Source organism: Salvia hispanica, chromosome 2 (assembly GCF_023119035.1).
Source record: "Salvia hispanica cultivar TCC Black 2014 chromosome 2, UniMelb_Shisp_WGS_1.0, whole genome shotgun sequence".
Classification (NCBI taxonomy): Eukaryota; Viridiplantae; Streptophyta; class Magnoliopsida; order Lamiales; family Lamiaceae; genus Salvia; species Salvia hispanica.
The window spans coordinates 31522503-31546911 of record NC_062966.1 but is presented as its reverse complement, the minus strand read 5'-3'; the positions used below and the strand labels follow the sequence as shown (position 1 = coordinate 31546911).

The 24409-nt window shown below is 35.5% G+C and overlaps 5 protein-coding genes across 10 annotated transcripts; 4 read left to right on the top strand and 1 right to left on the bottom strand.

Annotated features, from left to right (window-relative positions):
• The first annotated feature begins 3149 nt into the window (after window positions 1–3149).
• LOC125207711 (MYB-like transcription factor ODO1) lies at window positions 3150–4310 on the top strand. The gene is made up of 3 exons (XM_048107175.1): window positions 3150–3331; window positions 3457–3586; window positions 3761–4310. The coding sequence occupies exons 1-3, from the start codon at window positions 3199–3201 to the stop codon at window positions 4200–4202; spliced, it is 705 nt and encodes a 234-aa protein (XP_047963132.1). The 5' UTR covers window positions 3150–3198; the 3' UTR covers window positions 4203–4310.
• Window positions 4311–5080: 770 nt separating this feature from the next.
• LOC125207125 (small heat shock protein, chloroplastic-like) lies at window positions 5081–5957 on the top strand. The gene is made up of 2 exons (XM_048106345.1): window positions 5081–5362; window positions 5443–5957. The coding sequence occupies exons 1-2, from the start codon at window positions 5170–5172 to the stop codon at window positions 5892–5894; spliced, it is 645 nt and encodes a 214-aa protein (XP_047962302.1). The 5' UTR covers window positions 5081–5169; the 3' UTR covers window positions 5895–5957.
• Window positions 5958–6051: 94 nt separating this feature from the next.
• LOC125207124 (two-component response regulator ORR26-like) lies at window positions 6052–9072 on the bottom strand. The gene is made up of 5 exons (XM_048106344.1): window positions 8631–9072; window positions 7922–8074; window positions 7466–7846; window positions 7307–7383; window positions 6052–7142 (listed from the first exon to the last, which is right to left on the bottom strand). The coding sequence occupies exons 1-5, from the start codon at window positions 8758–8760 to the stop codon at window positions 6192–6194; spliced, it is 1692 nt and encodes a 563-aa protein (XP_047962301.1). The 5' UTR covers window positions 8761–9072; the 3' UTR covers window positions 6052–6191.
• A 4269-nt stretch (window positions 9073–13341) lies between these two features.
• On the top strand, window positions 13342–16357 carry LOC125206803. Its single transcript, XM_048106025.1, has 5 exons — window positions 13342–13351; window positions 14324–14501; window positions 14768–14826; window positions 15918–16005; window positions 16111–16357. Exons 1-5 carry the CDS (start codon window positions 13342–13344, stop codon window positions 16127–16129), a joined length of 354 nt encoding a protein of 117 aa, XP_047961982.1. The 3' UTR covers window positions 16130–16357.
• Window positions 16358–16379: 22 nt separating this feature from the next.
• LOC125204852 (regulator of G-protein signaling 1) lies at window positions 16380–23881 on the top strand. Of its 6 annotated transcripts, none has more exons than XM_048103598.1 (13): window positions 16382–16640; window positions 18486–18558; window positions 18818–18860; window positions 19082–20266; window positions 20849–20969; window positions 21072–21135; window positions 21238–21322; window positions 21812–21885; window positions 22076–22267; window positions 22407–22495; window positions 22585–22823; window positions 22927–23173; window positions 23257–23881. In XM_048103598.1, the coding sequence occupies exons 4-13, from the start codon at window positions 20190–20192 to the stop codon at window positions 23461–23463; spliced, it is 1395 nt and encodes a 464-aa protein (XP_047959555.1). In that variant the 5' UTR covers window positions 16382–16640; window positions 18486–18558; window positions 18818–18860; window positions 19082–20189; the 3' UTR covers window positions 23464–23881. The 6 variants fall into 6 exon arrangements, with proteins under 6 accessions (XP_047959557.1, XP_047959555.1, XP_047959554.1 ...); XM_048103597.1 differs by having other exon boundaries at window positions 16386–16722; window positions 18789–18860; XM_048103601.1 differs by having other exon boundaries at window positions 16389–16722; window positions 22672–22823.
• The last annotated feature ends 528 nt before the right edge of the window (window positions 23882–24409 follow it).

Genomic DNA, 24409 nt, shown 5'->3' with positions numbered 1-24409 from the left:
AACCATAAATAATCTGTGTCCTTATGAGAAATTGTACTCAGAGAAGCCAGACTACAATTCTCTTCGAGTTTTTGGGTGTCTCTGTTACCCTTTGACTAGGCCCTATAATAAGCATAAGTTGCAATTTAGATCAGTCAAAGCCACCTTTCTTGGATATAGTACATCTCACAAAGTATAAGCCCTTATATTTTTGATGGTAAAAATCGTTGTCCTTCAGGGATATCATATTTGATGAAACAATGTCTTTCTCATCGGTCAGTCGGTTATGCTTTCAAAAATATAAAAAACTGACATCTTTCTCTTTCTCGACTCAATTCAGCACGTCTTTGTCTCTGCTCCACCTCCACCTCCACCTCCGGCTCCTTCCTCGAAGATACACACACTCGCTGTCACGCTTTCCACACCAATCTTCATCTAATGTTGACCATCAGTTAATCTCAGCACACTTCGGCTCCAGTGAGCACCAATCTCTAGTGCAAATACTCACTGCACCACCTTCATCTCACCTCTGTGATGGCCTCCTCAAATACTTCCACACCTTTCCGGACCTCTCAATCCACTCATCACATGACCACAAGATCAAAAGCAGTGTCTTGAGCCCGAATCTTCTCTCGACCATTTACGCCATATTTCTTCGCAAAATTACGGCTCTTGAAGCTTTGCTCATTCCTATTGGAGAGCGACCGTGTTAGGTAGATTCATGTGTCCTTCTCAAAAATTGAACATGGATTTTAACTACTCTTCCCACTGGAAAAAACCTCGCCAGAACATACTGTACAAGCCCAGGTTTCACATTTACGGTGCCATTCTTTCGACATAAAGCCCGAAATTTGTGCTTCGAGGATTCTCACAACAACCGGGTTTGATTTTAATGAAACTTTTAGCCTGGTTAGCGAGCCTTCACAACCATCGGGGTAGTCGAAAGGTGCAGCGTGCTCAATGGTTGGACGGTCGCTCCTTGGATGTGAACGATGCATTTTGAATGGTCGAACTAGAAGAAGATATCTACATGAAACAACCTTTGGGATTTGAGCAAGGAGGTCCTCACACCTGGTTTGTAAGCTAAAGGCAAGCCATCTATATGGCACTTAAAAACGGGCTTCAGGCTTGGTTCTTCAGCGTACATTAAGTCTTGCTACTCTTAGTTTTACCGATCACGTGCGGATAGCCACATGTTTTTCCAGGGCGAGGGGGGAGATGGTAGTATATCTTGATATATGTAGATGATATGCTTATCACGGGTAATTCCTCCTAGCATCCAGGATATCATTTCTCGATTAAATTCCCATTTTTCTTTAAAAGATCTTGGGAGGTGAGCTTGTTCTTGGGAGTGGAAGTGATTAAAGCTGGCGGCGATGGACTACGTCACATTATTGATCGAACTACATCAAAGATCTTCTAAAGAAAGTAAACATGAGCCGAGGAGCAAAGAGCTGACTCCCGTGGTTTCTAGGCGTGAGTTGAGTAAAAATGTAGGTGAACCTAGTTTTGATCCCAAAGTTGTATAGAAGTGTTGTTGGGGCATTAACGATATCACAGCTATCACTCTGACGACATAAATTTTGCGTGAACAAAGAAGTCGACGAGTACATCTGTTATGCTTAGTTTTAATTAATGAGAGATTATGATGTAGTACAAAGATTAGGAGTAGTTCTAGATTGTTCTGAGGTAGACTATATATATGTTGGAACTTTGTAACATTTGTTTGACCACGAATGAAATACTATCTTCTCCCAATTGCTATTCATGGCATGTTTCTGCTTTACTTTCTTCTTCTTGAATTCATATAAATGCTTTCAAGGCCATAGGCCTTGGCCACCTCAAAGGTCTTCCATATTTTTCACATATTTTTTCCACATTATTTAGTACTACTAGTTTTCTTAAAATTTGAACAAATTACAGACGGGTCGGATTAGTACATGTAAATTTCCTCGCTCAGTCGCTCTAAACAGGTGGATGTTCGTGGACAAGGATTACACTATTTGGTGCGTGATTATTCATGCTGTCAAATCATTAGGATCAAGTCGTGTCGGTGTTATTTAGTTGCGGACTTGCGGTACAAAAAAAGGCATCTCATTATTTAATTGTTGACCTATTTCTAGGTTTAATTTGATAATGATGCTTAGTTAATTTTGCAGATTCAAAATTTTGGGGTCAAGAAGAAACATAGTAAATCACAAGTCGGGTACTCATCAAGTCGTGCAAATGACATAATTCAGGGACTATTTTCTATTTATAAACTTTACTCAAGAAGCTCGATCATATTGTTTGAGCTTTAACAATTACTATAAATTAATTTAAATCTCCCATATTTTGAGTAAAAGAAACCGTTGATTTTGTTCTCTGTAAATTTTATTACAAACAGTTAATTTCTAGTAACAAATTATTAAATAGGTAGCGCGCGATACAAAACATTCAACTAAAAAAATTGAGACAAGAATTTCATATTCGAAATTCCAACCCAAAGTAAACATCTCAAGACTTTACAACAAGTGCAGTTCAACTAAACTAAAGTCGGCAAAATTTATATACTACTAATCAAGTCATAATCATCTCTAATTCGATGTATTTATTCGTGCAAGTACTATGATTATTCATAATTGCCATACGAACTCGAGGGTGTCTAAAGTAAGACCACATATATATTCAATGTCTATTTAATTAAAATACAATAAAAAATTGCAACTCAATCACATAAAGATTTGATACACAGAACATCTACAGAAAGCATGATAGATAAAAATAAGGCGAAAATTCCCCATAACCAGAATCAAAAGGTACAATAATTGCAATAATAAAATAAAAAATTGAAAATAAAAGAGTTGCCCCCCATGAACGGAGCTGCCTTGTTGTAAAAACTTTTGTTTCTTCCCACTTTAATTTTATGCGAACGTTAAATTGCAATAAAAAACCATGTCAACGACAACCAACTACCCATTTTTCTACTAAAAATGTGGCTGAATTCTAATCATTTGATGCAGTTTATAACGACACAAAATAATGTCAGAAATAGTTCTCTAAGCATGAACCATGATCTTTTTTTGTTAGTGACTTTAAGCTCAATAGTTTTGTAGTTTATAATCTTTTTTTAATTTATTATTAGCTGGAAGAATCTTGGTTTTGATATATATAAGCACTAGTTGCTTTTCTATCTTTATTTTGCAGCATTCATTGCATTTTTTTCTCTCTGATCAAATCATGGGAAGACAACCTTGTTGTGAGAAGGTGGGGCTTAAACGAGGTCCTTGGACAATCGATGAAGATAATAAACTCATGAAGTTTATCCTAAATAATGGGATACAATGTTGGAGGCTTGTTCCAAAACTTGCAGGTAAATCATTAAAAAAAGTACTTGTAATTTGTAGGAATATTTATGCAAAAGTTTGTCTTTTTTTTTTTTTGGAGTAAAAGTTGCAATAACTTGTTATACTGTATTAATTTTTGATGTTAATGCAGGTTTAATGAGATGTGGAAAGAGCTGCAGATTGAGATGGATAAACTATTTGAGGCCGGATTTAAAGAGAGGTGCATTGACAGATGCAGAAGAAGACATGATCATTGAGCTCCATTCTCGACTAGGAAATAGGTAAAAAATACGTTTTATGTCAATTAGAGTTATCGAATGAGCCGGACTGGAAACTTTTAGCTGGCCCAATATAACAATCTTGCTAAACCGGTTTTTGGGCCAAATTGGCACTCTTTAGTCCAGTCCTGTAGATTCTTATTTGCTTACAAGTGCGTTATGTTTGTTTTTTCTCAGGTGGTCTAAAATAGCCACATACTTTCCGGGAAGGACGGACAATGAGATTAAGAACTATTGGAACACGAGGATTAAGAAGAAGATGAAGCTCAACGGGTTGGACCCGGTAACCCACAAGCCGGTCCTCTCCAAATCTCACGATTTCGAGACGAACAAGGAAGAAATGAAGCACCAACAAAACCTTGGATTTCAAGAGACCATCTCAATCCCAAGTCTAGAAGATTATAATCAAATGCAGCATAAGACAGAAGGGTCGTCGCTCTCGAATCAAAGCAACGACTATTCTTCCTGCATCACGAATTCGGACATGGGAATGGGATCTTCAATTGTGTTCCAAAACAAGGAATCTTTGGAGAATTTCACTATGGATTCTTATCCGAATTTAATGGAGAATCCGTTTTTCTGGGATTGTTTCAATGGCCTGGGAGAGAGTTTCCCATGAGAATTTTTATTGGTATTGTTGGTGCAATATGTAAAGCTCAATATCAAATTTTCATGTCACATGATACCTATCACGGGCAACAATTTGACTAAGGGCTCGATTTAATCATTTGTTCTATTTTAACTGTTGGATCCTAAGCAGTGCAGGTTTATTAACAAAGGGCAAATTGCAGGAAAAACTATGAAATTTTATAAAAAGTCTGATTTTTCCATAATTTTAAAAAATGTCTGGTAAAATTATGAAATTTGACATTGTTCTAAATTTTTTATAATAAACATTTCACAACATACATGTAATATTATTTTATGTATGTATGTCTCAAATTAATGATGTGGTGGTGTAAATGTGAAGTGTGTTGCCAATCATATGAAAATTATGAATTTGAAGATATAGTTAATTTTTGTCACAATTTCATCAAAAATTAAAACTCATAGGGCAATTACAAACAATATTTAAAATTATATTTTTTCAAAAAATTTTCCTCTAAAGTACATATGCGTCTCCAGTCCAAATTTTCAAAGTTGCATTAACATTTTTCGAGTAGTTACTCATTTTCTAGTTAGATACTGTACCACACAATATTAATTTCCTCTAATTTTAAATTGTTATCAAATATTGCATCAACTAAAATTCTTTTATATTTTAACCCCCCCTAATTTTATATTTCCCCAAATTATATTAATACATAAATTTTTGTAAATATAGGAGTAGAAAAAAAAAATCGGAAATTAAAGTTATCAGACAACGACATGAAAACAGAGTGGACCGTTATGGTGTATAGAAGCTTCTTCAACCTCCGGCCAGCTTCTGGAGAAATCCAGTAAATCCGACGCTTCCAGAATCCTCTCAATTTCTATTTAAATCTGCACCCAAACCTTTTTCTCACTCTCACCAAAACCTCAAGAATTAAACTCAGACATTTAAACCTCAACCAATCATCAACTAAACACATTTGTAAAGAAGAGATATGTCACACTGTTTATCCCTTTACACTCCCATTTCTCCCACTTCAAAATTTTCCACCTCCGGCAGAAATTGTGCCAAGCTCGCCGTCAGGGCGGCGGCGGCAGACGGCCGAGAAAATCTCGATCATTTGCAAAAGCAAAGTAGGCCTCAGCAGCAGGTCAAGAAAAGGGCCACCCCTTCCGTGGCTCCAATTGGTATGTGCATATGTTCTTTTTCTTACTCATTAGATTCCCAAATTAGGCCATTTCTTGAACTAATTCAGTCACATCTCCAGGTTTATGGGACAGGTTTCCAACAGCTCGGACAGTGCAGCAAATGATGGAGACAATGGACAGGATGATAGACGACCCTCTCGTCTACAGCAGCGCCTGGGCAGCCCCCTCACCTGCAGCCGACGCGGTGAGCAGCTTCGGGCGAGGGAGGACGCCGTGGGAGATCAAGGAGGGCGAGACCGAGTACAAGCTGAGGTTCGACATGCCAGGCATGACCAAGGAGGACGTCAAGGTGTGGGTCGAGGAGAAGATGCTCGTCTTGAAGGCCGAGAAGAAGGCCGCAGAGGGCGAGGAGTGGCCGGCTAAGAGCTATGGGAAGTACAACACCCGGATTGCCTTGCCTGAGAATGTTGAGTTTGAGAAGATTAAGGCTGAGGTTAAGGATGGTGTGTTGTATATCACTATACCCAAGGCTAGTATTAGTGCTAAGGTTTTTGACATTAGTGTTGATTAAAAGAGATTAATGTTAAATGTAATCATTGTTAGATAGTTTAATAAACATCTATTTTCCATACAATGATCATTGATGAATGGAGTATTGCAAATGCAAGAAAACAAGCTGAAACATAGCTAGATTCACATGTAGTAGGTGTGTGTTTTGTTGCAAGTGATGATAGAAATCTGATCATTATATATGGTTAGTTACAGAGGCACACTTTTGATAAATGCTGAGGCATCCATATTAGGAATGTGTCACTCGCTTTTTTTTTTGACATTTCACAAGCAATATATAGTCCTAATATAGCGAGGCTCAAGCAATGTACAGACCCTCGTCTATTACAGGGTCGAGCGGGAACTTTAGGGAAGTGACTTCGGTGATGAGCTCTTGACCGTTGAAACAGAATGGGTCTATAGTGCCAAGGTAGGGATTTGGTGGGTATGGAGAGGTGTAATCACACGCGAGAGCTGATCCAGTTCCAAGAAGCGCGTTTATGTGCCAAGGTTCGTCGTATAGATTCTGTTCGAAGCTCTGGCTGGTCTTAGTGCTCCATATGGAGCTCGGGATTGGATCAATGGTGTGGCAGTCTGTAAAAGGGCTTTCGGGCTGAATGCAGAACAAGGCTGCAGTGCTCTCAACTTTGGTTGCCTTGCTCGGTTGGCCCCTTTTTGCCTTGCTGTATGGAGGGTCTGTTGCAGCTGGTGATGGTTTATCGGAGGTTTTGTTATCCGTCCTGTGATGCATGGCCACAGGAGTGTGATCAAACCGGTGCTCTGCAACGAACAATGGTTTCTGATGCTGCTCTTTCTTGAACCGGAGAGGTGGTTTCTGCTCTTGCTTGAATCCAACGGGTGGGGCTCTGGCTTGAGGCTTCTGCTCGGGTTTGAACTGGAGAGGCGGAGCTCCAGCGCTCCACGAGTACTGAACTTGGATCGTGGGCTCGGATTTCGCATCAGAACTCTGTACAAAAGGGCGATCAAAGCTGATACTTGAAGTGCTACTTTTTGCAAGATCACTGATCTCAGCAGCCTTGGCCTCTGCCATTGGCGTAGGACTCGCCTTGGCGATTCCTTCGCAGTTTCTAGGATCGTCGTGATGAACAGAAATGTTCTGTTTAGAGCTCTTAGTGGCCAGAGTTTGAAGGGACGCGTTTCCTGGGCCAGCAGCAGCATCTTTCGGAGATAAATCCGAGTGCATCGTCCCACCAAGCGTGGTTCTCAGCTCGTTCTCCTTTTGTAACCTGCTCAAGTAGAGTCGATACTTCTGAAAGCATTAAAAGGAATTTCTTAGGACTGTGAAGCAACAGTCAGGGGCGCGGTTTGGAGAAGGGCAACGAGGCTAGGCAACGAGCCCTTCGTCCCTATCCACTTTCCCCTTCAATCATGATCAAGAAGTCCCTATGTTTCTAAGAGGAGGTAGAGTTTTACCTGTAGGTGACTAGCAACATTCTCTCTAGTTAGCCACGGAACGCCCATCAGATCGAGGATTTTCTTTGGACCGACTTCTGCAACAAACATGACGAGTGAGACGATCAGCAACAGTTGGTTTATCAGCAAGAAAAACAAGGGGATGATGAGAAAACTAACTCTCAAAACCAATGAGATTGACAGCTTTGACAAACTTCTGATGAAGTTCGACAGTCCAAACCACCCTTGCCTTCTTCAATGAGGAGGGATCGCCTCCCACGCGGTCATCACTCCTGTGATCAACGTCCTTCCTCTTCTTTCCGGGAACTGGATCCCCACCGAAGAAGAAGCCATCATCCAAGAGGTCTGCCCCGCTTCTGAGCATCATCTCATCAAGGCTCTCGTGGCCTTCAATATCCCTCACCTCGTGTATCCTCTTCCTGAACACGTGCTGCCATATGTTGCGCAGCTCCTTCATCCTGATCGGCTTGAGAAGGTAGTCACAAGCACCGTGCTGGACGCCCTTCATAACCCTGCTCGTCTCCCCATCCACAGACATCACTGCACAGATACAATCAATTAGTGCCTGCCTGGTCATACGGAACACAGCTATTTAAGGAAGCCGGTTAGACTCACTTATGACGGGCAGATCCATCTCCAGGCCAACGTGCTCTAGAAGCTTAAAACCATCCATATCTGGCATGTTAACATCGCTGATCACAATATCAAACCCATCCTTGCGCTCGCGCAGCAAGTCGAGAGCCTCCCTCGCCAGATTACATGTTGTTACTGAAAATTCCACAAAAATACCAGTTAAAAAATAGCTACTCTGATCTTCCACAAAAGGAAGGTACTTATCGATCATTACATTACTCAAATCCAAGCTTGAAGGTATACAGAAAATGCATATTACCTTATAATCTCCAACAGTTTATATACATCAGATAAAATTCTTGGAATTGACTTCATAAACTAATGAAAAATGCAATCTTTTTCCATTTCTTTCCTCTGATTTATCACAATTCAACCAAAAAATCCAAAGATTCTGAAATTTACTGAGTTTTATGATCTCATCAACACAAATAACCAAGTGAAATTTTGGTATAGTAATTTAATATCAGACCTTATCATCATCTTAAATTTTTCTTTCAATTTTCTTCCAAAGCCCAAAAACACACCCTAAATATATGCTAATCAAGGGAACAAAAGAGAATCAAAATAGTAGTACAAACACACAATCACAAAACATCTATAAAAATCCAATCTTTATCACCGAAACACAAATCAAGAACACAAAAGATGAAAAAGGGCAGTTGCATTTCAAAAAATCTAGGCAAAAGTGAACCTTCATAATTGCACTTTTTAAGCATCTTTTCAAGAATCTTGAGCCACGTGGGATCGTCGTCCACCACCAGCACCCGGAGACCGGCCGGAAAACACTCGGTCCGCGGCGAAGAAAACCCGCACGAATCCATCAAGAGCAAAAACAAAAAAGGGGCCGGATTTTGAGGTCCGAAAAGGGACAAAAAAAGAGTGATGAGTAGCTTGTGGTGTGATGCTACACTAAGATATACAAAAACAAGTGTGTATGTGTTGGTGCTGCGTATATATATTATTCCATGTTGACAATTATAGTATGTGAGAGAAAACTAGAGAGAGAGAACTCCAAAAGTAGAGTAATGTGTGGATTTTTATGGGAAGGGAAGGGAAGCGAGAGAACAACGAATATTTGGCGCCGGCCGTAATTTGTTGTTGTAGCTTCTTCTTACCTTTCCCATGTTATTACTATTCGATCATATTAACGAGTGATACATATCAATTTCAAGATTTGTGAATTCATCATGCTTTTGCTTCCAATTGATTTTGGCACTCTTAGATTTGGATCATTTTGGTTGTGTCTTATCTATTGATTGATCAAGATTGTCGTATGACTTTCAAGATTAGTCAAAATTGAAATGAATATAGTAAAATTAAATATGACATGATAACAAAATTACTTTGTTTCAGATGTATTGCCATCTTTTGACAATAATCAATATATATGATATCGTCATTTTGTAAAAAATAACGCATTTTGTTGTCATATCATATTTGATTTTGTCATATTTAATTTCAGTATTGACCAATTACAGGACAATTGAGAAAGACTAAAGTTATGAGATTGATCAAAGGCCACCTGAAAGTATGATTTAAATAACAATTAATCAATTATCCATTATGTATGTCTATGAATATAGTGTCGACTTAAGTTGTGTCTTATTTTAGTTTATTTTGATTTTTAAAGATTTGTCATATAATGATAATATTTTGTATCGATATGAATATTGTGTCGACTTACAGTACATGTTATATTGGAGCCCATTTTCAAGAAGAATATCTGATCAAGAAACAATCATCCTACTTGACAATAATAAATTTTAGATAAATAGGCGTATTAGAATTAAGATATGATCAATCCTAATTAATAAGTACTGCTATTAACTAAAAAAAATCCTAGAAGATAAACAACCGAAAACAGTAATAGTAGCATAGAGAATCTTGAGTAACAAACATAATGCACTAGTAAAAATTATAAATTACCACATGTACTTAAAAGATGCATCGTTACTGTTTTAGAATATATTTGAGATGCAAAATAAGTGGCTTTAAAACTAATTATTGCATCAAATTGAAAGTTTAATTGGTTGATCAAAGAACCTTGTTTATTGTGCCCTGTCTTTAATTGAGCCAATATTTCATCAACAGCTAAACCTCTAAATGGTTCCCACTCCATAAAATGCCATTACTATTTTCTTTATTTATTTAATAATTATTCATTTGCAAGATGCCCAATCATTCACCACATTAGTAAAATCATATACTACCTATTTTATCTTTATAAAAGCACCTTGTACTAGAATGGGGCTAGTTAGATATTAATCACCATTTGCTTAACGATTTAATTCTAATTATTGCAACCTCGTTTGATGGACGGAGCCCAAGTGTACCACTCTCTCTTGGGTTACGTAAATTTGTATGAGACTTTATGTCTTTATCTACGAAACAGATTAAAATTTGAATTAAAATTTTTAATTTAATTAATTGCATATTTAGAAATTTGTTGATATTGATAGTATATAACAGATGCTATTGAATACTCTAAATTTAGATTAGAGACTCGCCCCAATAATGTTGTCCATCATATGATTCTGGTAATTGACGTGCCTTTTGTCAAATTTGATAATAAAAAAAAAAATTATGGAGCTCCCTGCTCCCTCTTTCATTATGGAGGCTAGATTCATCTAATGACTTAAGATTTAAGAACAAAATTATATTTTAGAAGATGGATCCAAATTGGAAGGCTGAAAGATAATTTCATTATGGAGGCTAGATTCAAGGATTATATTAAAGAGTGAAATCCAAAGTTTCCTTTGATGGAGCAAATATATGAGGAGTGAGTTCATCAAGATTAGAAGATGGTCAGATAACAAACATAGGACTTAGAGTTCAATGAAATACCACTAAAGATTGAGGCGACATTTTCTTGCCTTCGATTTGTGATTTAGTGCTTTCATCCTTGGTATTACTTACCTTGTGGGTTTTGACGCATGTGGTGTGTGCTTTGAATGAAGGATTGTGTGCCCTCCTTTTTTGGTCTTGTGCTAGCAAGACTTCTTTTTCTCTTTGGACTGGGCTAGGTTGTAAATTTTTATAGTGGCGTTGTTAGACTCTTATTTCTGTGATTTGTTTGAGCCTTCAATTTATCGAGAAAAAAATTCTCATAATTGACACCGTAATATACTTGAGATTTCCATGATTTAATTATATTCAATAATAGATCATATATTATAATTTATTGCTATACTCTTGTTATTATTAGTTTTCTTTTGATAATGAAAGAAAACATGAAATTATTCGTTTTTCCCTTAAAAATAAAAATAATCTATATTTAAAAGTACTAAATTGAACTCTTACCCCCCTATTGATCTAAACGCTAGTCCTTTATTTAGTTGTATAGTACATTAAGAATTTAAGGAAAAAATTGTTTATTTTCGGATTTGAACTTCTATATGACTACCTCGCCAAAAACAATTCCTCGAGTGTTTCTTTAGTACGAAAAAAAAGTAAAAAATTTAATGAGTGGGGGAAAATCTTATAGTTTGACACATGCTAATTTTGTTTCCAATTATGAAACGACAAACGCAATGTTTCTTTTCGTTAATTCTATTTTAATTTCTTTATATGTGGAAACCAGCGTAGGACATTATATGATTTATATCCCATTCAAGTCATGTTCGAAACCCTAGTTGTCGCCAACTTGTTGGAGCGTCACTCTCACGCACCTCTCCAACAACTTATCCCCCTACTTTTAAGTTGAAATAAGATTCCTAATTACTTAAAAATTAAACTTTTTACTAAATTTAATTTCCCAAGTGTTTTAAGAATCTAGAGAGTGTGACAGAGATATATGTGCATTTGTTAATTTATATTCAGAAGATTCTCGATTTCGTATTCCCAACACTTTTATTGGAATAATTATAATTATTATAATACATAGAAACCCTCAAGTAAAAAATTCAAGTAGATGAATTTACTAGCAAAAAAAATACACACTATTTGCAAGATTATATAATTAATGCTCACTAATCAACACGTCAAGTAATAAATTAATAAATCATGACGATAAATCACACTTAATTGGTTTTGTGGATAAATTCAATTATTTCAATCAAAAGGCATGCTTAATTAAATAGGTTATTATACTATACTCCATTATTCAAGTGTGACCACTTTAGCAAAGGAAAATCTATCTTTATCTAGAGCAGCCTGAGTTAGCTGATAAGGTGGCAGCAGCCAAAACACTAAATATTTCCACTTTTCATGAAAATGTTTTCTTTAATAATTTCAAACATAAAATAATTGTATAACATGGTTTGCACTATCATCTTTAAAATTTTCACCACACACTTAGCAACTGAAGCACCTGTGCTGAGCATATTATGACTCAATTGACACTATGCATACTTTGTTTCAAGTACAAAAGTGGAAGAACCATTTCCACAATATTATTATATTAATCTACTAATTCTGATCAACTTTTTCTCTAAAAGCACACATCTTATTTTTTAGTTCAACCATTCTGTTTTTTGTACAAATCATGTCCTGTATTAATATTTTTATTTGACATATATCAGTCAATAACTAATACACATTCTCATTTTTCACATAAACATGAAACAGAAGAATCCAGAGGGTTTAATTTAGTCTTCTCATTTTGTTTGCTTTGCTTTTTTCTTTGTTTTGCTTATAAAGTTGTGAAATTTTAATTTTTAATTATGTGTGAATCATTGTGTAAAAGCATCTGTCCAAATTATACGAAGTCTTTTTAAAATTTCAAACTCGAGATATCGAAAAACATAAAAAAAAAAAAAAAATACATTCCACGTACAGTCTTTCCATAGAGTTCAGTCAGGGAAAATAATATTTAAAAAGAAATTCAAGACTTTATAAAATTATTCAGTTTTATATTGTTCAAACAGGGAGAAGGATAGACATAACTTCAAACCAAAGGAAAAATGCCTATATACAAATACTAATTAATCATGGTCTAATCATCTCATAATCCACACATTTACACACACTTTTGTTGCAAGATTAACGGTATATGGTGATTATCTTTATACAAAAAGGCACCCCATAATATTAAATACATTGTTTACTCACTCATATTTTTTTGTTTCATGTTTCCAATTAATATATTTAGGGTATTGTTTAAAGGCATAGCTTTTGAGAGTGGGGTAGGTTTTGAAAAGAAAACCCTAATGGCTCAAAAAAGGAAATGCCCACTAATTTGAAGTTCCTTTTGGCTAAAGAGAGAATTGGAGAATGATTGGGTCTTAACATATTGTGAGGATGAACTCCATGCAAATTCTCTTTAGTGGACTATTTCCTTTTCATTTTTTTATTAAAAAGTGAGCATTTTCAAACCCTCTCCCTGTGAGTTTCTTGATTGCTACTACACATGCTTATTCTTCTTAATCTAGGCCTTTTCAATTCTTAAGTATGGTGCTTTATGTATGGTGATTGGTTCTTGAGTATATGCCTCTAGAAAAAGTAGAATTTAGGCATTCTGTTTTCTAGCCGTTTCCTTTTATTTTAGCTTTCAAGGAGGGTGTGGGGGTTCGTTTTCGTTCTATCCTAGCTAGTAGAATGTATACTTATATTTTTTTAGGTAATGTGCGTGTTTATGACTTTATGTTTTGTAAAATGTTTCCACCTACAAGGCTTACTAATTTTGCAATAATTTGAGATTCTTGCTAGGTTTACACCTACAATGTTGATTGAATATTAAGACTTTATTTTGGTTCCAAAATCCAAGCAAAAAAATTATGAAATCAATTAACATATTGGTGTAATGACGTTACATGTAAAGGCCCAACAGTTTAATGAAAAACAATCGGAAAATTAGGCCCATTGCAGATTAGGCCCAATAAACTTTGTTGAGCAGTAGTACTACTATTTATATTTCATCCGTCCAAAAAAAATAGTGGTCCCTCCGTCCTTTAAAAATAGAAATTCTTTTCTTTTTGGTTCGTCTTCTAAATATAAAAACTTCTTTTTAAGAAAATTTCTTTCTCTCTAATAAAATTTGACTAATTTTCCACTAACATACTTTTCTTTCTGCATCACTTTTACTTTACTAATTTTACACTAAATCTCGTGTTATTTCTAATGTTTCTATCTTAATGTTTTATGTTTAACTTTCTACTAAAATTAATTTCTATCTATTTCACTACAAAAAAAGTCTATATTAGTGGCGAAAAATAGTGGCGGAAATATTCCGCCAGTAGTACTGGCGGCATAGTGGCGGATAATCCGCTAGCAAATTTAGTGGCGGAATTCTAACGGACCAGTGGCGGATTTTAATTTGCAAATATCTGTGGCGGATTAATTCCGCCACTACAAATCATTTTTCAATAAAATATATAAATATTATAAAAAATAAATTATAGTGGCGGATTTTCCGCCACTGTTTTACTGAGTCTGAATTAAATCTAGGGCACATTTACGCTTTTCATTCCCTTCACTATTGCGCGAAATTCTCCCCCCTCCTCCGCCATTCGCCGCTGCAGCTCGCCGCCGCCATTCGCCGCTCCAGCTCCATCGCCGCCGTTCGCCGCTCCAGCTCCGTCGTTGTCGCCCGCTCGCGTTTCACAACAACCGTCGTCGCCACCAGGTAATCAATGTACCATTCCCCCCATTCCCCCGCCTCTTCTCGCCATTTCCTCTTTTGCCTCTCAATTGAAGTTATCTGCGTGTCAATGGCTGCTCCAATTTTGTGAAAATGCGAGAGTGCTCATTTCTTCATTGTTTAATTTTTCACTTTCCAAAACTTAATCTCTCTTTTAATTATGAGCTTATTTTTCCTAAACGGTGGATTTTAGTGCAGATTACTTTGTGATTCTCTTTTTGAAACTTAATCCTTACTTGTTGTTGCAACAGTTTACTTTTTGGATCTCACCTCACCTTTGATTTTCAACATCGTCATTCCCCCTATCTAGGTAATGATGCAAGTACTAAAGATTTATTCCATATGCTTTAAGTATGCTCTTTTGTTTGTTTTCTTCAATATGCGTGTAAGTGGAAGATTTGAAGAGGATTATTATATTTGATTTGATTAGGTTATCCGAATAGCGTACATGATTTATATTTAATCTGCTTTTGCTTGTTAAATATATGAAGATATTGCATGTTTCCTATACCTAAGATGTGGATGTTTCTAGGACATATGAGTTTCACTCACTTTTGCTATGCCTTTGCAAGTAATCTTAGTATCTTACATATGGAATAACTCACATGAGACATCATTTTTAGCAAAAACTTTTCATCTAGAAACTGTTTTTAGTTGTACTCACTCCTATTTGTTTAAATATAATATACTTAACCCTTAATATTGCCTCAATTATTTAGTTCAATTGTGCTTACTGCTAAGTCGTTGTTAGAAACTGAGCTTCACCTATTTGAAGTTAAATAGGATTAAGATCTTTAGGAGGATGCTTGTTTGGGATCTTAAAATTGCAACTTTAAAATCCAAGTTCCATTATTCATTCGTGTACAACTTTTGGAAGCCAATGATCTAAATTTTGAATTCACTTTGCCTTTCAAGATTTGGCATCTAGAGCTGACTTCTCTCCTCAAAATCTTTAACTAAACTTAAGTTCTACTATAAAATAAGTTCACCCAATTCCAAATCTCTGTTTTGGATTAGTAAAGACATTGTTGAATATTGTGTTTGTAGGCCTTGTTTGAGATTTTTCTTTGTGCACTAATTGAATTTTTTTACAATTTTTTTATTTAAAGAATGGAGAAAGCCATCATCATGGTTGGTTTGTTGAGCATATTGATTTGTTCAATTGCTCAAGTCAATGGCAATTTGTTAAGCTTTGAGAGTAGTGTCAATGTCAATGTATATCTGTTGTATTCTCTAAGTGTCATGGCGAGTTCTTCTTTCTCTCCCTCTTTTCTTTTATAATCTTTATTTGCAGTTTTTCTTCTTTTTTGTGATATTGGGAGTGATACATGGCACTTCTTCTATTCTTGAATTTGTGAATAAAGTTGAATGTTGTTATGATATTTCCCTATTTTCTTTTAGGAGTATGTAAATTGCAGAGGTGTGCAGCTTTTCACTTGCAGATGGCTGCCTTTGTTTTCTCCAAAAGCTTTGGTTTTTCTATGCCGTGGTCTCTCTCTCTCTCTCTGTGTGTGTGTCACGTGTTTAGTGTAAAGTGTGGAAACTTTATTTGGGTTTGCTTGTAAAAATTAAACATTGATGAATGTTGTTGCAGGTTATGGCATGGAGTGTAGTAATTGTAACATCCCGAAATTCCGTAAATTTAGAAAAAAAAAATTGTTAAAATGCAATGGAAGTCGACAATTAAAATTAAATTAGAAGTCTCGGTGAGTAAAGATTTGCGTGTTGAATTAGTAGGAAAATAAATGGATTAGATACGTGTTTGTATTGATTGTAAAATGTAAAATCTAGACTAAGTGTTGTGGTGTAGGATTTTAGAAGAAAAGTATTAAAATTGAGAAAAAAAAGAAAGGAATTAAGAAAAATGGAAAATGGAAAGGTTTGTATTTATCCCTCAAAAACTAGAACCTACGAGATTCTTCTCTTGGCACACACTTTTACACCTCATACACACACTCACCGTGATACATATATTGATACACACACACACCCTATGGGGGAGATACGCAGTCCCTCCGCCGGCAGCATTGCGCCTCCGGCAACCTTTGTTCTTTGTTGAAAGTGGCACCCTCTCCTCGTCTCCCTCTCTGTCTCGATCTTTCTCTTGCTACTCACAAACATATGGTACTTTTTGTGGCTGATCGACTATTTCTAGCCGTCATTACTTGATTTCAGCGACAATAGATTAGCTTTGTCTCCCATTTGTGTAAGTAATGTTCCTATTTTGTGTATTCTTTGAATTTTATATGTGACTGAAAGTTAGGGCTTCTTTTTGAAATTTATCCCCAAATTATTGGTTTAGCAAATTGGGTGAAATTTTAGTATATTAATGGACATTTCTGTTCTTACTTATGATTGGGGAGTTGAGTTGGACGATAACTATGAATCTTGTTATTTAAATGAAGTGTTAGCTTAGAGTTCTTCCATATAATTTATGGAAATTGTATTGCTACTTTGGATTGACTTTAGAATATCTAAATCTATATGTGGGAGAAAAGTATTTTTGGTAGGGAAAAGTTGGGACAATCCATTGACTAGTGAGAATATTGATGATTTTTGCATATTGTTGTTTAAAGATGCTCAAATGAGTTCTGTTATGCATTCATGGGAATATTTGCTACATGATTAACTAAAGATCAATGAAGAAGAGTTGATACTTGAGGCTAGGTTGTTTAACTGATTCTGGAACTCAAGATTTTAGAGCAATGATAGAATTTTATAGAAGTTGAGAATGATATAAAAGGATAACATATTTTATATTTAAATTAGTTTGTATTGATGTTAGTATATGTAATAAAATATGCTAAAAAGGTAATCTTTACCGAGATATAATACGGGCAACGAGCAGAAGTAGGATTAAGGTGATTCTGGTTTCAAGGTGTTTTGGAATTTGAGATTAAGTGATCAAAGTAGCTCTTTTGTTGTACATTTTCCCAAGTTGGGTCGCTTGCCAACCTTTTGTGTTTGGGTAATTCTTTTGTTATGCTAGTTGTGGCATGCACAAGAAGTGTAATATAGTTGGAACATTTAGTTACCGCGTGCACCTTTGTTGAATATGTATATTTGTAAATTGTTATCCCAGTTCCATAAATATGTATATTTGTAAATTGTTATCCCAGTTCCATATATATATATATATATACATAGACTTTTAGAGCAGTTTTCTTTTCGATTACCAAGTAATGAAAAACAATTCATCTATATATAAATTAAGAATCAAGGATTTTCTGTTAATTCAATACTTGTACCAAAATGTGACATCACTTGCATGATTATTAAATTAATCCGGTAAGGGTGTTACAGTAATTTCATGAAAGGTATGCCCCATACTATATATAGCAACTTCATTATTTCTTATTTTACTATTTCAGACAATAACAACATCTGCATTTCAGATATTTCAGTTTTTTAGTCTTACTCATATCTAAGATTTATCAGAGTAATAAAATTGGATTTTTAGTCATGATTTCCACTATTAGGCAACACCAACTTTCAATATTTCAGACAATAACAACATCTGCATTTCAGATATTTCAGTTTTTTAGTCTTACTCATATCTAAGATTTATCAGAGTAATAAAATTGGATTTTTAGTCATGATTTCCACTATTAGGCAACACCAACTTTCAATAATGATCGCAGTACTTTTTCAATAGTGTTATTATTTTCCCTTAATTTAGTGATTTCTTGCTTACAACAATTTCCTTAGTGTATAAGAAAACATGAAATTAAGGTATGTGATAAGAATTTGAAAATGAGTTTGGTGGCTTACTTTGGTCGATCTGGTAAATGAATCTTGAATTCATCGGCGAAGGAATGTATATCTGTTGTACAGTATTTCTTTTCTCATGCAGTTGCGAATGTTGAAACTAGGCGCTGCCCTTTCTCCATAATTTTTGTCCAACATATGATTAATTTTATGAACTCACATTCAGTAGAAGTGAAAGTTGTATACATTGTTTTACTGTAGGAGGAGATTGTTACAAATGACTACTTAAAATATAGCTGCTCAACTAATTCATTACACAAGAACTTCTATTCAGGTATTTCCATTGTAATAATAAATAATGAATGCAAACTCTTAGATCATCACTTATGCATCCAATACATCTTTGTGTGAAAGATATTGACAATATAGTACATACTGTTATCATCTATGTCATGACTTATGGGTATTTTTGTATTGAATTTATTATTGTTATTGTTGTTGTTGTTGTTGCTGCTGCTGCTGCTGCTGCTGCTGCTGTTGCTGTTGCTATTACTAATGCTAAAGATTTTTGTCTTTGTGTTTGTGTGCTTTAGAGAAAGGAAGCAAATATCACTTGCAAAAAGCTCTAGCTAACAGGTACTTGTTATTGCTAGTCAAAGAGTAGTTCTTATGATAAGTTTAGGAACAAGTTTTATAATCTTTATCATTATTCTGAATGCTTATATGATCTGGACGTCGTAGTATTTTATTATTCTTCAATTTCTCGTGTGAACCAATAAGATATGTTAGGCCTATATATATTATGCATTGCAAACCTAAGGCTGAGAACTTTTCTGGTTTCTTACCAACTCTTGTAGTTTCATGTATCAAAAGCTGGCTTAAGAGATGAACAGATAAATTTGATCAAAGATTTGGAAAGGAAAGAGACGGAGTACAAGGACGGAGTTCAAGAGACTGAGAAAAAACAAGATATGTGTAGATGATAAATTTGCCAACAACATTTCCACTAGACATGAGACTAAGGAACATGAATCATTATTTGTTACTATTAACTAAAGTTTTAGAATTTGTATTGATGCTCAATATTATTACGCTTTGGTCTTATGAGTAATTAAAGAGTATTGGTGTATCTATTGTTACTTTTATCATGAAATATGTACTGATTTGTTGAAAAAATTATCGCAATAGGGTGGGTATAAAATAAAATAAATAAAATGAAAAATCTGTATAAAATAGTGGCGGATTCATTCTGCCACTAAATAGTATTATATAGTGGCGGAATAGTGGCGGAAACAAGTTCCGCCACTAATAATGGCTCACCCAAATCCGCCACTATTTTAAACTTTTAGTGGCGGAATTGCTCTGGCGGACTATTTTCCGTGGCTAATCCGCCACTACATTTCTGTGGCGGAAAATATTCCGCCACTGATATTTTAGCGGCGATTATATTGCCGCGGCTATGTTCCGCCACTAACTCGTTTAGTCACGGAAAAATCACTATTTAGTGTTTATAATAAAAAAAAAATTTATCTTCAAAATTAAAAATGTTTTACTAGTATATTAGTCAAATGTATTTAGATAGTCAAAGTTTTCAAATTTAAGTAACACATGTCATCTTATCTATATATCTTAACATTACATTTGTTAGAATTGTCAATGGCGGCCTTGAGATTTTATTTTTCTTCTAAATCTTCAAAACTATTAATTTTAAAGTACTATTAGTTCTTTATTAAGTAATCTATACTTTTCAGACTGGAGACCTGCCAATATTTTCTTTATATAATTATTTTATAACACGAAAATATTAATCGTGAAAATGACTACATATATTTTTTTTGTTAAAGTATACTCCTCCGTACTATATTGTCGCGAAACAAATTCAAGTACCCCAATTATTGTTAAATTTTCCCAAATTTCCACGTGGAATTCGACATTTCTTCAAAAAGTTGGCGCTGAAACCTGACAATGGCGATTTGTGCTGACAGAGGAGGCTGCCCCAGCGACTATGTTGCCGTCTCCGTCGCTATACTCTCTGTAATCCTGTAATTCTCCAATCTATTCATCTTCCAAAACGTTGTTTTTAGCTTTTAGATGTTTGTGTTTGTGCTGTCAATATTTACAACTTTGAACTTGGAGGCTCTTCATGTTTTGCTTGATATGAACTAGGATTTTGTTATTTCTGATCAATTTTGAATGAAAATTATGATTTATGGTGTAGATTTGATGATTTGATTCTGAATTGAGCTGATTTTGTATGCAGAATAATGTCAATTTAACGATTGTTTTAGGTTTGAATGCTAAATGCTTGGATGTAGTTAAATCCCAAATGAACGAGGAGATAAAAGGCTAAAATAAGCTTAATTTGTAGGGATTTTGTAGTTATTTCCTCATTATTAGTAGTTGTTAAATTTGGGTGAAACATTTAGCAAAATATTGAAGGAAACTGCCTTATATCATAGTAGAGGAGGAATTCGAGTCCAAATAGGGGGTTCTGTTTCTAATTAACCACGTCTCTTCAGAACAGTATAGGCTATAGGTGGGTGGGAATGAATCACTATGTGATCATGGCTGTTGTATGTATATACAAGACTTGTTGAGATGAGAAAATTGCTTCCCTGTTGCAGGCTTCTTGCAAAGGCTGGTGTGCCCTATCTAATTCATAAGATCCCGAGACCTAAAGGCAGTGGCTTTTGGCTTGTAGCAATGCAAGTTATTGCCAGTTTCAACCTTTTACTATCGATTGTGGTACTTTCTTTCTCTTTTTCCCTTAGCCCTTATTCAACTTTTGATGTTTCGAGATGTACGTTCCGTTTCACCTACATGTTGAATGTGGTGTGGTCTATACAGATGGCCCTTGGTTTTTTGAGGTTCAGAAGGAAGCATTGGTGGAGTTCTTGCTATATATGGGCTGGTAAATTTACTACAGCATGACTATATGAGTATCTTCGTGTAATATGTTGTCTATTGAATCACTCATGCATTAGTTTGTACCTAATTGTTCGTATGTTCCCAGTTTGGGTCGAAGGTCCATTAGGATTTGGCTTGCTGTTGAGTTGCCGTATTGTACAAGCATTTCAACTGTATAACTTATTTGTTAAGTAAGTAATTCTTTCTGAGCTGTTGGAATGTAATGGATAATGATGCATTTGTATCTTAGTGAATTTCTTATTCCCAATATTTAGCTTTTGAATAATGGAATAAAGGGGCATTTGCATACATGCATACTCCATGGAAAATGGTGATAGAAGGTGGTGCCGAGTATATACTGATAAGTTAGTATAGGAGCAAGATCTACAATGAAATAGTTTAGCCAGGAATTGTGTTAAAATTATGTTATACGGAGTATAAAATAATCTAGTTGAGATTGATATTCAATAGGCTTGCTTCCACCAAAGTGTAGTTGTTGAAAGTTGGATATAAAAACTAAAATGAGAAGGGTATGGTAGTAACACTATTGCTTCATCATCATCATCATATAGTATACTAGTATCTGTTTTTACCCTATGTTTCTATACCATAAAATTCATACAAAGAAACTCGATTAAGATCTTACTTATTTTATTCTCTTGATGCTCATGATCTCTCAGGAGACGTTTGCCACCCATCCGGTCGTTTATATTTCTTTCACTGGTTCTCTTTCCCTGGATTGTGGGTTCGGCAAGTAAGTGTCTTGCAGTTACTTCTTTTGTTTGCATTTATATCCATGTGCTCTTTGCCAAGAATGTTAAGGTTCTTGAGGAGTGATTTGATAAATCTACTGATCTCGTCTTGATTATTTAAGTTCATTTAATTTCTCTCTTAGTGTATTGCTACAAACATTTTCGGCTAATGAATTGAGAATTGTAATGTAGTTATTCAAATCACCCAGCCTCTAAACCACCGTTGCCACATGAAAACTTATTGGATCATCCCAGTTATTTCTGTTCACGCTCTGTATATTGCTGCTTTGGTTGGATTTACTGGAGCAATTCAGCATATCGAGTTTAGATTTCATGAACTCAAGGACCTCTGGCGAGGAATTCTCGTCTCAGCTTGTTGCATCGGTACATAATTTCTGCTTATACCTTCTACTTTATGAGTTTAATAGTATAAGTTTCTAAACACGAAAGTTAAATATTTGAATTCATAACTGCTATCTGAGTCAACAGCTCACTTACTGCATCTACCTGTTGTTTCTCGAAGGAGTATGGGTGGTCGCTTACACTCTGAACGAGATCTATGAAGATAATGCATTGGTCCAAATCATTTCAAGATCTGTATTACTAATCATGGTAAGCGTAGCCAGTTTCTTCAGATGACTAAGATCCTGTTTTATTTTCGTTTCACAATTTTCATTTTCCATAATCATGCACTTTTACAGACAAGTTTCCTTCTACTGGCATTCTTCTCTATGTCAATATCACAACCACTTGCCTCACTTTTGAGCTCGATGAAAAACGACCAACAGGATTACACCATGATGGGCCGGGCCCTCGGCATTCCTGACAGTGGTCTTTTAGTACAACAGGAATCAACACAGTCGATAAATCCTAACGATCCTTTGGATAAGCTTCTTGAAAACAGAAGATTCCGTCAGTCATTTGTTAAGTTTGCAGATAGGTCAATTACAGTTACAGAATCTATATAACTCCTCTTTTTCCCTTGCGTCTTAACTTCTTCCCCCCGTGTGATGATATTGAACTGCGTCTGCATCCTTATGCAGCTGTTTGGCAGGGGAAAGTGTCCATTTCTACGAGGAGCTGCTGCAGCTCGACAAAATCCCAGTTGACGATCATGTCAGGAGAATCTATATGGCACGCCACATTATTGACACGTATATCACTCCCGGTGCAACAATGGAGGTGAACATATCTCATCGTTGTAGGCAAGAGATCCTATCAACTCCAGATTTGGCACACCCGGACCTCTTCAAGAATGCGTTGATTGAGTTGATTCAGTTGATGAAAATGGTTAGTCTCTTTTCTTGATCCGTACATACATTGTCTTACCTGCTAAGGCTCTTATATGGCCTAATCCAACACGTTGCTTGAAGAATTTGGCCAATGATTATTGGTCATCGACTTTCTTCATAAAACTGAAAGAAGAGGAGATGGTGAAAACAGCCGACTATGAGCAAGAACAGAGCAGTTGGAACTCCTCGCACCGGCTGAGCTCAGTGCATTGTGCTGATGACCCTTTCCACCAAGAACACAGTCCCTGCAAGTTGAGTTCGAGTAGCCTTGAACTAGAGCTGCAGTGACCATCCGCCTTCCTAAATCACACGCATAACACGAGCACTTTCTAGGTCTGGGATGAGGTCGGCTGCTTCCTGTGGATAGCAGCTAACATGACATGGCAGAAATTGGAGACGGGGGCACTTCTGCTTCCATATTCGAGATGTATGTTCTTCTTTACCTGCTAAAATTTTTGGTGTTCAATTATATATGGAGTAGAATATGAGTTTAGCAGCTTTTTCTTGGAAATTAATGTTTAGTGTATTTGTTAGGCATTTACATTTTATAGTAAAGGAGGAAGGAAACCAGTAAGTGTTGGTAGATTTCTAGGTTTCAAGTTTCTTCCTTTTTTTTGTCTGGATGAACATAAAAGGCTGCTTCACGGTTATGTAACCTTATGTAAATGTCTTAGTCTCTATTAGGAAATGATAATTTACTGTCACACTTCGTTTTGGCAAAATTGATATATCATGAAATAAGGAAGATGTCCCAAGTATAAAACCTTAAAATTGTTGAGGTGGTATGTATGATGTATGGTTGTTTCTTTTTGCCGTTCAATAGAAAAACAATCCTAAATTTTTAGTTTTTTGAAATGATAGGAATTTAAGAGTGTCCACGGTAGAGTGGCACAGTCACAAAAATTCTTCCACGGCCATAAAAACTTGTCCCGATCAATAGTTGTCACGCCATCATCACAAATCACATTATTTTATTAATTATTGGTATATTTTAATTGGAATGAAACAAAATTAATTAGACAAAAATAAATAAAATAGAATGGAATGAAAAATATGATTTAGAATAGATTATTTATAAATAAAGATTTTTAAAATAAAAAAAATCAGAAATTGAGAGGCGGCGGCCACCTATTGTGGACACTTTTTAAGAATTATTGTTGTACAATCAAACATCCAATTATATTACTCCTAATGTAAGAAGAAATTAAGTCTCTTCACCAACTTGCATCAAGTA